Source organism: Dromiciops gliroides, chromosome 3 (genome assembly GCF_019393635.1).
Source record: "Dromiciops gliroides isolate mDroGli1 chromosome 3, mDroGli1.pri, whole genome shotgun sequence".
NCBI classification, from domain to species: Eukaryota; Metazoa; Chordata; class Mammalia; order Microbiotheria; family Microbiotheriidae; genus Dromiciops; species Dromiciops gliroides.
The window spans coordinates 455,014,330-455,028,781 of NC_057863.1; the positions used below are offsets into that span (position 1 = coordinate 455,014,330).

Sequence of the window (14,452 nt, forward strand, 5' to 3'; positions counted from 1 at the left end):
CACACCAAGGCCCTTAGCATTTGAAAAATTTATTCAAATAAATTCCTCATCAGACTAGTTTCATTTTTGCAATAGGACACCTTAAAGGCAATGTCTTCTGCAAACTTCATTCTATTTTGTTAACAAATTCCATTTGTTATTTCATTTTTACTTTTCCAAAACATGTTTCAATGGGTTTATGACCTAAATATATTTGCCTTCCCTAATTCTATGCACATGATAGTAGACAAAAGAGTTCATGGGATGGTTCCCTAAAGCAGTGAGGCAGATTGGCACCATAACTCCTCAAAGACTCATTATTATGGCATTTTGGCTCCAAAACTTTAGAATAAAGTAACTACCACGAGCTCTGAATGCGGTCCTAAGTATTAGATAGTTGAACACATCACAACTGCATTTGTTGACTTTTTATGGAATGACTATGTTTTCCATAAAGCTGTGAGGAAAGCTAACATCATGGCTGGCAGAATCTGGTTCCTAAAAGGTGCTAACAGGGTGAAATAGTGAACTGAATCTAATGCTATGATATTTAATAAAAACAGAAGTAGAGTACGGGACTTGAGTTTGAAAAAAACCCCTTTACACATGAAAGATGGAGCAAATATTGATAGTAATTCATACAAAGAAAGAATCGGGAATCCCAATGATGTTCAAATTCACTATATGCCCAAAGTGTCACCTAACAAGAAGAAAAACCCAGTGTGATTTTGAACTATGTTAACAAAAGTAAAATATTTAAAATCAGAGTAGTGGTAGTGTCACTGTACTTTTTTGCTGGACTAAATGAATCTGGAGCATTGAATTCAACATTTTAGAAAGGACATCAACAAACTAGAACTCATTCCAAAGGAGGGTAACTAGGATGTTTTAAGAACTAGTTGAAGAAATTAAGGAAATTTAGCCTGGAAAGACCCAGGACTTTTATCTTTAAACATCTGAAGGGCTGCCCTGTGGAGAGTTACTAAGTAACTGTAAGAGTTTATTAAACTTCTACTACTTGTGGTAAAAAGACAAAAACAATAGCTCATGCCCTCAAGAAGTTTATATTCTATTTGTGAATGAGATACATATTCTAAGGAGAGGGAAGAGCCCTGGGAAAACTGCTCAAGTAGGATGTGACAGCTGAGCTAAGTAAGTTTTTAAGGAAAGTAGGGACTCAAAGGGGCAAAAACAAAGAAGGAAAATGTTCTAGGCATGAAGGGATAGGTAGCTTGTGCAAATACAGAAATGGGAGATGGAATGTCATTTATAGGGCTAGTGAATAAATACACTGGTATGTCTGGAATATATATATATATATATATGTGTGTGTGTGTGGAATATATATATATATATATATATATATATATATATATATATATATGAGGGGAATTAATGAGAACTTGGAAGGGTAGTCTGGAGCTAGATTTAAAAGGGCTTTAAATCCCAATCAAAATATTACTATTTTATCCTAGAGGTTATTGTGAAGTCATTGGAACTTCTTGAGCAGGGGAATAACTCCTTTAGGACTATTAATTTGGCAGATGTGTGAAGGGCAGAATGGAGTGGGGAGATATTGGAGGTAGAAAGAGCATCAAGAAGCTATAGTCCAGGGGGCAGCTAGGTGGTGCAGTGGATAAAGCACCAGCCCTGGATTCAGGAGGGCTTGAGTTCAAATCCGGTCTCAGACACTTGACACTTACTAGCTGTGTGACCCTGGGTAAGTCACTTAACCCTCATTGCCCTGAAAAAAAAGAAGGAAAGAAAATCCAGGTAGAGATGTCCAGAGGCAGTTGGTGATTCTGGCCTGGAAAAGGAAAGAGATGAAGATTTTGTGCTGGTCTACACAGAGTTGATAATTGAAACTATGGGAGCTGATACAATCACTGAAAGAGAACAGAAGAAGATGTGGAACAGAGTCCTAGGGCACTCCTGTGTTTATGGGTCATGGCAAGGATGATGGTTCTGAAAAGGAAACCAAGGGGTAGTCTTACAGGCAGAAGGAGAAAAAGAAGAGTGAAGCCAAGTGAAGACAATATGTAAGAGAAGGAAGTGGTCAACAGTTTCCACAACAAAACTCAACATTTCTAGAACAACTAATTATTTTTCCCATTTAACCATTCCCTCTTCATACCTTCCCAATCTCTGTGGAGGGCACCAGGACCCTTTCAATAACCTAAGTTTGCAACCATGGAGTCATTCTTGTCTCATCTTCCATATTTGCCTAGCCAAGTGTGGTCAGTTTCGCCTCCACAGCATCTTGTGTCCATGGCCATCTATTCACTCATTCCACAACTACCATATTCCAGGCTTTCCTCACTTTTCACATAGACTATTTCAATAGTCCCTTAACTGACATCCCTCCTCTAGTCTATCCTCTCTTTAATTCACACAGCTGCCAAACTGATATTCCTAAATCTACATTTCACTCCTGCTCAGGAAGTTCTAGTTCTTCACTATTGATTTTAAGACAAATTACAAACTCCTGTATTTTCCATCTAAATCCTGTCACAATCGGTCTCCAGCTACTTTTCCTGGCTTATTTCATATTCTGTGTTCCATTCAAATTGACCCATTTACTGTTCCCTATACGCAACATTCCATCTCTCATTTCTGTGCCTCTTTACATAAGCTAGGCTGTTCCCCATGCTATCATCTATCCACTCATTTCCTCAAAAAATCCATAGCTTCTCTAAAAGCTCATCCTACCTTTTACATGAAGGCCTTTTTTACCTCTCCCCCCATCTCCCTTCTCATCAGACTAGTGCTTTCTATTCCCCAGAAATTACTTTTTAATTTTCATGTTTGCATTTACTTGACTATAATCATGATGTCTCTCCCCTTATACAATATAACTTTCTCAAGAGCAAACACTATTTTTGCTTTTTCTCGGTATCCCCAACACCTAGAATGGTACCTGTCATATGGTAGGTCCTTACTAAATTCTAGATGTATTAATGAAAAAATTGCCCAAAGGTCAAGAAGGATGATTGGGGAGAAAAGACCATTGATTTGTCAAATGAAGAAAACATTGTTAACTCCTGAGAGCAGATTTATGCTTTAGGAAGGCCTAGACTTGATGACTTCTAAGATTTCTATCAAATCTAAAATTTTATAATGCTAGATTTATGCAACCCCCTGCCAGTTTTAGTTATTGATTTTCACATTCCCCCAAGTCCAATGTCTTTTTAAAAAATTTGTTTGAAAGATTTTACTTGGTGCCAAATTGTTTCATTTGGTTTATTTCATATATGGGAAAAATAATCTTGACATTTTAAGAACAATTTCTTCAGTTTTAAGACAGTAAAATACCAAGCATGAAATCTGACCTCAGACACTTGACTCTTTTTTTTTTTTTTTTTAGTGAGGCAATTGGGGTTAAGTGACTTGCCCAGGGTCACATGGCTAGCAAGTGTTAAGTGTCTGAGGCCGGATTTGAACTCAGGTACTCCTGACTCCAAGGCCGGTGCTCTATCCACTGTGCCATCTAGCTGCCCCACTTGACTCTTACTAGCTGTGTGACCCTGGGCAAGTCACTTAACCCCAATTGCCTCACTAAAAAAAAGAAAAGAAATAATACACGAAGCAGCATGTATAATTAGTGAAAAGATCCCTTAGGAGTCAGGAGGCCTGAATAGCAATCTCAGCTCTGCTACATAGTTACTTAACCTGTATGGCCTTCACCTTAGTTTCCTCATCTGTAAAATGAGTGGATAGAGTAGATGATCTGTAAGGTCACTTTAGCTTTTTTATTCTATTAGTCATTCAGTAAACATACATTTAGTAAATGCTTGGTAGGTACCAGGAACTGTGCTAAGATCTAGAGATACAAAGAAAGGCAAAACAAAAGTCTTTGCTCTTATGAAGCTCATAATATGAAGGGGAAGACAACATGGAAATAGGTACATACAAATTTAAGTAGAATATAAAAATGAAGATGAGGAGGATGCCTGGGAAAGGCCTCTTACAGAAGACAGGGGCAGATCTGAATACTAAAGGAAGACAGGAAAATCTAGGAGTCAGAGGTGAGGAGGGAGAGTATTCTAGGCATGAGAAATCGCCATTGCAAAGGCACAGGGACAAGAAATGATATGTCATATGGGAGGATTTTATTTTCAAAGGTTTGATTTCAGAAAGCTTAGAGGATCAGAAATTAAGATTAAGAAAGTTTGGTTTCCAGGGGAATCATTGCTTAGGAAGACTGTAAAAACTATATCAAAAAGGAAATAAGTTTGTACTAGCATTTTAGAAAAAACCCCAAAAAACCAAACCAAACCCCAAAATGTGTACTGAATGAATTAATGCTTTTGTAAAAATGTTGCCCCAAGGTAATAATGGTTACATTAAAATGAAGTTTATTTAATAAGAGTCAATCAACATGGATATTAATTTCTGCTGGATTGAGAGGAAAAATCTATACCTGCAATTTCCTCTAGAGTGTTAGCCCGCATGTCTAGTAGCACAGTGCCATTCAGGATGCAACTTCTCAACTCGAACAAGCTGTGCAGGGAAAGAGTCGCTACATACGGCTTGCTCCACCTTTCTCCTCCATCTTCTACATCTTCTTCAAACTTCAACCACCTAAATTGACAAAAAGCAGTTTCAGTTTGAAAACAGTAGATATCAGAATGCACTTTACTGCACTCGGAAAAAGAACATTGTTAAAAAGTGTCTGAAAACAGTTTACTTTACATTTAAGTCAACGAGCATTTATGAAGTGCTTGTTATGGTGTAAGCCCCCTTAGCAGATGCTCTAGAGGAAAAATCAAAGATGAAAAATAGTGCCTCTCTCAAGCATCTTACAGGCTAGTGGGGGAATATGCTATATAAATAAAAATGTCAGGGGATGGAGAGCACTAACCCCCTTTCTTTTTTTAAAACAGTATTTTATTTTTTCCAATTATATGTAAAGACATTTTTTAACATTATTTTTTTCTAAATTTTGAGGTCCAAATTTTTCTCCCTTCTTCCCTCCCCTCTCATTTTCCTAAAACAGCAAGCAATTATATATGGGCTATATATGTGCAATCATGTAAAAGCAAATTTCTGTATTAGTCATGTTGTAAAAGAAGAAACAGACCAAAAGGGAAAAAAACCCCACAAAAAATAAAGTGAGAATTGTATGCTTCATCTGCATTCAGAGTCCATCAGTAGGGGCAGCTATGCGATGGCGCAGTGGATAAAGCACCGGCCCTGGATTCAGGAGGACCTGAGTTCAAATCCAGCCTCAGACACTTTACACTTACTAGCTGTGTGACCCTGGGCAAGTCACTTAACCCTCATTGCCCCACAAAAACAAAACAAAACAGAGTCCATCAGTACTTTCTCTGGCTATGGAGAACATTTTCCATCAGGAGTCCTTTGGATTTATCTTGGATCGCTGTATTGTTGAGGGGAACTAATTCATTCATAGTTGAGCATCACATAGTTTTGCTGTTACCATGTATAATATCCTGGTTCTGCTCACTTCAGCCAACATCAGTTTGTATAAGTCTTTCCATGTTTTTCTGAAATCCACCTGCTTATCATTGCTTATTGCACAATAGTATTCCATAACATTCAGATACCACAGCTTGTTCAGCCATTGCCCAATTGATGGGTGTCCCCTCAATTTCCAATTTTTGACCACCACAAAAATGCTGCTATAAATATTTTTGTGTAACTACCCCTTTCTAGTTTAAAAGCTCCATGACATCAAGGACTCAGGCTTTATCTAAGCTTTGCACCATTCCCTATTCCCTGACCCCCAACAGGCCTAGAATCAAAACCTAATGTTGAGTTAAGGGATATGGCTAGAGTAATGGTTAGTGTTAGGCTCAGGGTTAGAGTTTGGTACTCTAGAAATGACAGTTTCCTGGTGCTTTCATGAAAGTGTAGAATAAGCTACTTAAGTGATTTCTTTTTTTTCCCATTTGATAAAGATTGATTTTATCAGTCAATCAATAAACATTTATTAAGCCTCTGTCATGTGCCAGACACTGTGGTAAGTGCTAGGGATACACAAAGAGGCAAAAGACAATCCCTGCCCTCAAAGAGCTCTAGGTTTAATGGGGAAGACAACAAACAAACAAAATATGTATCAAGCCATATCATGGAAAAATAAGAAAGGGGAGGGACTAGAAGTAAGAGGGGTTGGGATTTTGTCATTTATACTTAGAAGTTCAAAGCAAAATTAATGCAAATTGGTAACAAATTTACATATTATATAACCCTGAAGGAACAAACTGTGTAATAAATTAATAAAAATGCCAATATAATCTATTATCAAATATTATACTTTAACATCAAGGGTTTATTGGAACCAGCTTGAACTAGCTCATGAGTTAAATTTTCAGGATGAGCATTTATACCATCAAAACTGGCAAGTACTACAAGCAATATTTAGCATAGTACCTCACAGAGTAGGAGCATAATAAATGCTTATTGATTCATTGATTCCTGTTGATAATTGTTTTATTGATTGTCTTGACTTGAGAAAATGATGGAGAAAATGCAAATTATGCATTTTAACTTAAAAGTGTGGTGTACATACATTTTTTTTCTAGTGAGCTGGTTGTCATTTACCAACACACTCATGTTTTTTGTTCCCAGAAAGGTAATTACTACTGCAGATTACTACAATGATAATAATAGCTGACATTTTTATAACACTTTAAGATTTGCAAAGCAGTTTACATACACTGATTTTGACTTGTGTTAAAGATGCGCCATTGTTAAAAAATCACATACTCGTCTTAATTTTCCCCATGAGATCATTTAAAAACTGGTAGAAATAAAAATTAAAATCCTTGACAGTATAACAACAAATATGATCATTCCTTCACACAGATGTTAGCCTATGTTAATAGGTGGTGGTGGTGGTGGTGGTAGGTGTGTGTGTGTGTGTGTGTATGTGTGTGTGTTTGTAGTGAAAGTAAACATCCACTCAAGGGAATTCAGTTTAATTCAACAAGCAAATACTTAAGTTCCTACTATGTGGAAGGCACTGTGCTTTGGTGCTAGGGATCTAAACACAAAAATAAAATCATCTTTGTCCTCAATGAATTTATGGCCTTTCAATGTATGGAAATGGGGACAATGCAAGTAAAAGTGCAAAGAGGCCAAGATAAGAACTAGAAATGTTGAGTAGTCCCATTTTACAGAAACATGGGGACCATAAAAAAGAACAGAGTAAAATCAGCCTGTAAAAGAAAGTTTGAGTCAGATTTCTGAGGTCTTTGAATGTCAGCATTAAAAGCTTAAACTGGATCCAGTAGGACTAATAGTCATCTAATCTATGGTCGAAGCCAGTAAGTGTCAAAGATTGGATGGGGACCCAGTCTTCCTGACTCCAAATCTGACCTTTGATCTAATTTACAACATGACTTTTTTTTTTTTTTTTTTAGTGAGGCAATTGGGGTTAAGTGACTTGCCCAGGGTCACACAGCTAGTAAATGTTAAGTGTCTGAGACTGGATTTGAACTCAGGTACTCCTGACTCCAAGGCCGGTGCTCTATCCACTGCGCCACCTAGCTGCCCCGACTTTTTAGAATATAAAAATTTGTTAGAAAATGTTTTCCATTTTCCAAATTCATAATACAAAATGAAATTCCTTTTGCCTTTATCCCTTGGACACCACTGCTTTAGCTCTCTTCTTTTTTGTGTGTTCAACTTCACCAAAAATTAACATTAAAATTCAACTGGAAGTATTGTTTCTATTTTAAAGTTATTGAAATATTAAATGTTTATTTTGTGTACTTCCCACTTTACTATGTAGTGATAGGCCATTTTACTTTTTTTGAAAAAAGCTTCAGGCATAATATTTAATAGAATTAGCTACGATGCCACTGTCTCATTATTCTTTATTCTTTTTAATACTATGTTATTCTTTTCATATTATGATGCAAGTATAATTTCAATTAAATCTTCTACCACATATTACACCTTTGATATATGATGCTATTTTCAGGCACAGATAATACATTAAATGGAAGGACACACTGGTAGTTTTATGACCAAGAATCTTGTTAGGTTTAAAATTTCAGTTCTAGCATCTAGGGCAGTAAAGGGTAATGAATAAAACGGAAACTTTTGGCATTAGCCTCTGAAAAGGTCAGAATGAACTTGGGAAAAGATGCAGGAAAGTAGATAATAATTTAGGGGAGAATGTTTCAGATTTAGCTCCTTTAAGTCATCTGGAAATATGAAGATGTTCAGTTGTTTCTATGCTGCAGTCCATCTAGAAATTATAATTTACTAGTCCAATAAGTATGTTTGAAAAAATTGTTTATTGCACTGCAGAAAAATCCCTAAAAACTTATGGTCAATTCAATCCCCAAGGTCCATGTCTTCATCCATGTCCCAAATATCTTCTAATATAATTATGTAGAGATTTAATAAGTATCTATTATTGTACTAGATCTTGGTGTTACAAAAAATGAAATGACACTGATCCTGCTCTTTAGAAGATTACAATTTAATGGGGGTGGGTGGGAAATAAGTAATTTACTTGAAAAACTGTGATACAAGGCAGAATATATATACTTATATATATATATGTAAATACATATATGTGTACTTATATGTATACACATATACATATATATAGATATACAAAGTTCAAAAGAGAAGTCTCAGCAAAGTGGTTTGAGAAATTTCAGTAAGGAAAGATCATTCTCAGCTGTGTAAATAGGTATCTGAGTTGTACCTTAAAAGAGGTAAAGGGTTTTAAAAACTGACAGTGTGGATGGTGGAAGGAGGAACCCATTCTGCTGTGGGACACAGAAGGGACAACAAGTTGGAATAGGTACAGCTTGGCTGGGAGACAGAATAGAGAAAAGGGGGAACTGTAAAATAAGGTTAAAGAAATAGGTTGGAGTTAGATTGTAATGGACCTTGAATGATAGGATCAGAAGCTTAAACTTTTTTAGAAGTAAACTATTTGAATTCACTGAAGGTTTTCAGCAGGGGAAGAACACAGTTAGGAAAGAAGAACAGTGGGCAGGATAGAATGGAAAAGGGAGAAATTAGAAGCAAGGAGATCATTTAGGAGGCGATCATAATATTACAGCCAAGACGTGTTTCAATGGGAGTAGGAAAGAGGGAGAAGATTTATGAGACACAGTGGAAGTTACCACTAGTATTTAGCAAATAATTGCATGTGGGAAGTTAATAAGAAAGAAAAGATAAAGATGACTCTCAGATTTCAAGAATGCAATTAACAGTAATAGTGAATTTAAAGGAAGAAGGAGGTTTGGGGAAGAAAATAAATTTCAGACATGTTGAGGTCTTGTTGGGATAGCATGTAGATAAAAATCTAGCAGGCAGCTAGAAGTACAGGGTTGAGGTTCTAGGAAGAGACTAGAGATTAAAAGGTTCAAATTGAAACCATGAAATTGTATGAAACTGTGAAAGTAGAGAATGTAAAGGGTGAAAGACAGGATCTTAGAGGACAGTCACATTTAAACATGAGAGGAAGCCAGCAAAAGACATGTGGCAGGGCCAAAATGGTGGAATCATCAGTCTGAAGTGTCCTAAAAGTAAGAGAATGAGATAATATCAAAGACAACTGATAAATAGTGCCAAATATTGCAGAGTGGTCAAGGTGAATGAAGACTAAGGAAAAGCCCTTGGTTCTGTCAAGGAGACCACCGCTGACCTTAATAAGTTCAATGCCAAGAAAGTCATGAGGAAAGATACAATTAGCAAGGAGTTGAATGATAGGCAATGAAGAAGCAACAAGTAGTAGACAACACTTCTTGAAGTTTGGCAATTAAGTAGGGAAGTGGGATAGAACAATGGCCTGTGGGAGAAGCAAGGTAAAGGGAAAGTTGTTTTGTTTTAAGAATATAAAGGGGTAAGTACAGGGATAAATTGAAAGTATTCAAGGAAAGTGTTGGCAGAATAAGAGTTCAAGTGTAATGGGAAGGGATTAAGGGTACAAGTGAAAGGTTGCTCATTGTGAAGATGAGGGTCATCTGAGACTACAACAGAAGAAGACACGAAAACATAGAAAGGTCAAAGGAGTAGAGAGTTGATTTAAGAATGTTAAAGTTAGATGGTCTCAATTTTCTCAATAAAATAAGAGGTAAGGTCATTTGCTAAGAGTGAGAAGTGAGGGGTAGAACTGGATTCTCAAAAAGAAAAGTGAAGTTTTGGAATAATTATTGTCAGGAATATGATTAGAGAATTGATAAGACATGAATAAAAAGATGACTACATTGAGGTGAGATTAAATGGCATAAATCTGCCAGACTCAGAACAGTTGCATGATTTGCTTAAGCAGCTTTTGGCTACAAAATAATGGGAATGGAAAGGAAAAACCACAGGGTTGTAAAGGGTTGCATGTTATGGGGGAAAATGGATAAAGGGGTAAAAGATTCAAGGGGAGAAGGGAGGGAATTACTGGAATGAGTGATTGAGACTAGTTCAAGACTGGATAAGGAAAAAAATAAGGTTATGACAAGGTTGATAGCTGGGTGAATTTGGCAGGAACTAAGAGTCCAAAGGTCATGATGAGTCAGAACAATAAGGAGTAGAAGAGTTAGAAAGAATCATAATTTTATAAGAGTATAAGTAGTTATGTAGAGAATAGCTTTATTTTTCAAAGGGCCATTAAATTTAAGCCTTGGGATTTCCTGATCTTTGAAGCAACTAAATCTTCTATGAAACACACTTTCAGATTTTTCTTTAGAGTAATAGGGCTTTTCTTCCTTCTCCTATGATAAGCCACAAAACATTTACCTTTTATTTCAATCCTTTATAAATGCAAGAGATAAGTCAATGCAAAACAGGAAAATGCTTTTCAAACTAGAGGCTCAGGACTCCTAGGAAAGGGATTAAGTTCCTGAGACTTTATGGAAATTAAGTTCCAATCAGCTGTTTGGTGGTGATGATGGCAACTTCTCAGTTATATACTTGGGTGATTCACATTTGTAAAGTTGGACGAAACTGACCACTAGAACCTAACATACAGATGCATTCATGGCAGTACTTCAAGGATCTGCAAAAAATTGGTGGGGCCACTCCCTTTACCAACAAAGATGATAACTTCTCTTCACCTTATTAGGTCACCTCAATGAATTATAATGGTCGGAAAAACATACTACCTTGTGGCCAGCATTTTGGTGATGAGAATATGTGTAGTTTTTCACTCTAACAAAAAGGAAAAAAAAATAGTCTGGGAACTCAACAAATTTATTTCAGGGCTTTTAATTTCCTTTGCACACATTTAGTTGCAAAATGTTTGGGTTAGAGTCATTGTCCTAGTGCCACAGTGGATAAGGAAGCCTTAAGTTTCAATTTAACCTCAGACACTTCCTAGCTATGCGACATTGGGCAAGTCAGTTAATCTCAGCTTCCTCAACTATAAAATGAAGGTAATAAATAGCACCCACCTCCCAAAGTTGCTGTAAGGATTAGTGAAATAATATTTGTAAAATGCTTAGCACAGTGCCTAAGAAATAGTATTATATATTATATATAAAATGTATTTCTATATTTTATATAATATAGATATAGTATATAATATAAAATACATGAGTGTTCCTATTGGTCACACTTTTAAAATATACTCACCATTTATATGAATAATAAAGTAATGCAAATAAGAGCCTGGGGTGGGCTAGGTGAGGAGAAGAGAGGAAAGGAAAAGAGAATGAGAGGAAAAGTCAGAGGAAGAAAGACAGAGAAAGAGAAATACAAATAGAGACTAGACTTGTATAGGGAGCTCCCAGGGAGAAATTTTCTATATACCTTTTTTGCAACTTAGAATCTTGAAAAGCTGTCTAGAGCACTGAGTCAGAAGTGGGATCTGAACGTTTCGAAGGCCAGGTCTTCTTGGCTCCAAGGCCAATTCTCTATTCACTAAGCTAAACAGCCTAATATATACATAGATTTATATGCACAAAATAATGTATATGTGAATACATACACATATACGTGTGTATATACAGATGAATATAGATAGAAATATGGATGATAGATAGATAGACAGACAGACAGATAGATAGATAAACAGACTGACATACAGATATTTAGGACCAGACCTGGGATTTCATGGGTAAAAGAAACTCCCAGGGAAGTGACTCCCCTTATCAAAGACTCAATCAACATGCAAATAAGTTTTAGGAACTATGCTAAGTGCTAGGGATACAAACAAAGAACACAAATACCCTCTAATTGGAAAGACATTATAAATAAATATGTGTATGTATGTGTGTATATAATGTGTGTATCCACATATAAAAATATATACATAATATATGCAAAATGAATTAAAGGTAATTTTGTGAGGGAATCCACTAAGCAACTAGGGTGATATAAGGAAAGATTAAGGGGCTTTTTAGTATATCAATTCTGCACAAAGTGCTGAGCACTGTACAGAATGTGCTCTGTGTGTACATGGCTTGTGCCCTCTCTGAATATTTCCATTTTAAGTTTCTAGGAATCTTTGAAAACGTTTTAGGGTTAAGAAAGGCCTTGTTTTGGAAGAGGCATCTGAGCTGTACTTTAAAAGCATTTGTGAATATGTCTGTGATAATCTCATACATACTTTCCAAAGATAATGTCCTGACTTGTGCCCTTGAACAGGCAGTGCCCTATGTCTAGAGTGAAGTCCTTTGTCATTTCTGTTTAGAAAAACTCGTTTTGTGTGTATGTGTGCGTGTGTGTGGCATTTGGGGTTAAGTGACTTGCCTGGGGTCACACAGCTAGTAAGTGTTAAGTGTCTGAGGCCGGATTTGAACTCAGGTCCTCCTGATTCCAGGGCCAGTGCTCTATCCACTGCACCACCTAGCTGCCCCTCAAGTTTCCTTTAAAGCACAGATCAGATGCCTCTTCCTGAGCAAGACCTTTCCTAACCCTCTTAGCCCAAATTATTACCAATCTCTCCCTCTTGAAATGACTGTCTATCCTCTATTTACCTGTATGACTGTATTTACCCTCTGTTTACATATTAAATGCTTCCAGTAGAATGTAAACGTCTTAAGTACAGGGACTATTTTTCTTTTGTTCTTGTAATTCCAGAACTTAGTATAGTGCTTAGTATAGCTTATTAAATGCTAAATAAATATTTGCTAAATAGACATAAAACTAAAATTCTTTTGAAAATTGGAAATAAGGTTAGGGTTTTTTTTTTCTTTAACACTATTATTTCCTCTACTTCTGTTGCTTCTTCAACTGTCCATTTGATTCTTTATTCCCTTATTCTGTCCGAAACAACCAGGGCTGCAATATCACCCAAATTGTAAACTTGAGACAAATAATGAAAATCTTAAAAGTATTATCCTTCTCATTTTAAAAAAGACTTGGACATGCCCAGGGTCAGAAAGAACTTCCAAACATTATGTGGAAGCATACATAATCTATACCCTAAACCAGAGACTTAGAAAAATCCATTGTTCTCAATCAATATTATTTTTGTACTTTAAATATCACTGGAAAAGATCATTGAAATAGACTTGAACCTGTAATAGCCCTGAATATCAAAGGTCTCCATGACATCAGTCAATTTATTTTGATGGAGTAATCCTTTTTCTCACAACTGTTTATGTATCTGAGACCTGTCTGCTCCACACTGCTTTGCCTCTTCAATACATTTGTGTAAAGAATTATTAGAGGCCGGTCATGAGAAGTCAGCCATATGCCCTCCACAAAGCACAGCTGTGGTATCTGTGTGTGCTAGTCTATTAATAACACTAGATGTTGTTTACAAAAGGGACACTGTAAGTGTGTTGATTTCATTAGTCTTATCATATGGCTCGTTTTAGGGCCTTCAAAAGAGAACAGCTGGTTTTTAACAAACATTCCTAATATCCACGATTCAAAAATGTAGCTTCCCAATCTAAAACTTTGGTTAAGATTTATTTGGCTGTGATGGCTGACAAGTGAATTCAAAATGTGGTACAGATGACATGTGCAATATGTTGATAAAAATAATCCTATTTGCTTCTCTGGCATCTCTTCTCTCCCTTGCCGTTCCTACTGCCACCAACCTAGTTCAGGTCCTAAATCATCTCTCGCTAGGGTTATTTTGGAACAGTTTCCCTAGAGTTCTTCCAGACTACAGTCTTTCCCTTCTTTAATCTAACCTGCCCATAGATAATTTGCAAATAAACTTGCTAATGCATAGATGCAATTACATTATCCCCTCTTCTCAAACACCTTCAGTAAGTCACCACTGACGACTGAATAAAGTCCAAAGTTCTTTTTTTGTTTGTTTGTTTGTTTTTTTGTGGGGCAATGAGGGTTAAGTGACATGCCCAGGGTCACACAGCTAGTAAGTGTCAAGTGTCTGAGGCCGGTTGAACTCAGGTCCTCCTGAATCCAGGGCTGGTGCTTTATCCACTGCGCCACCTAGTTGCCCCTAAGTCCAAAGTTCTTAGCTGAGTTTTCAAGGACTTCTGCAATCTGTCACTGGTCCACTTCTCCATTCGACTCAGTTCTACTTTATAGACAAACAGGATTATTCAACAACCCCTGCATACTTCTCATG

General features: G+C 36.6%; 1 protein-coding gene across 7 annotated transcripts in view; it reads right to left on the minus strand.

The window, feature by feature from the left end:
* SLC4A10 (solute carrier family 4 member 10) overlaps window positions 1–14,452 on the minus strand; it is a 373,536-nt gene that overhangs the window by 133,651 nt on the left and 225,433 nt on the right. For all 7 annotated transcript variants that reach the window (XM_043991252.1, XM_043991249.1, XM_043991250.1 and 4 more), the window contains exon 5: window positions 4,400–4,560. In XM_043991252.1, the coding sequence (XP_043847187.1) occupies window positions 4,400–4,560 (161 nt within the window). The remainder of the gene's footprint in view (window positions 1–4,399; window positions 4,561–14,452) is intronic.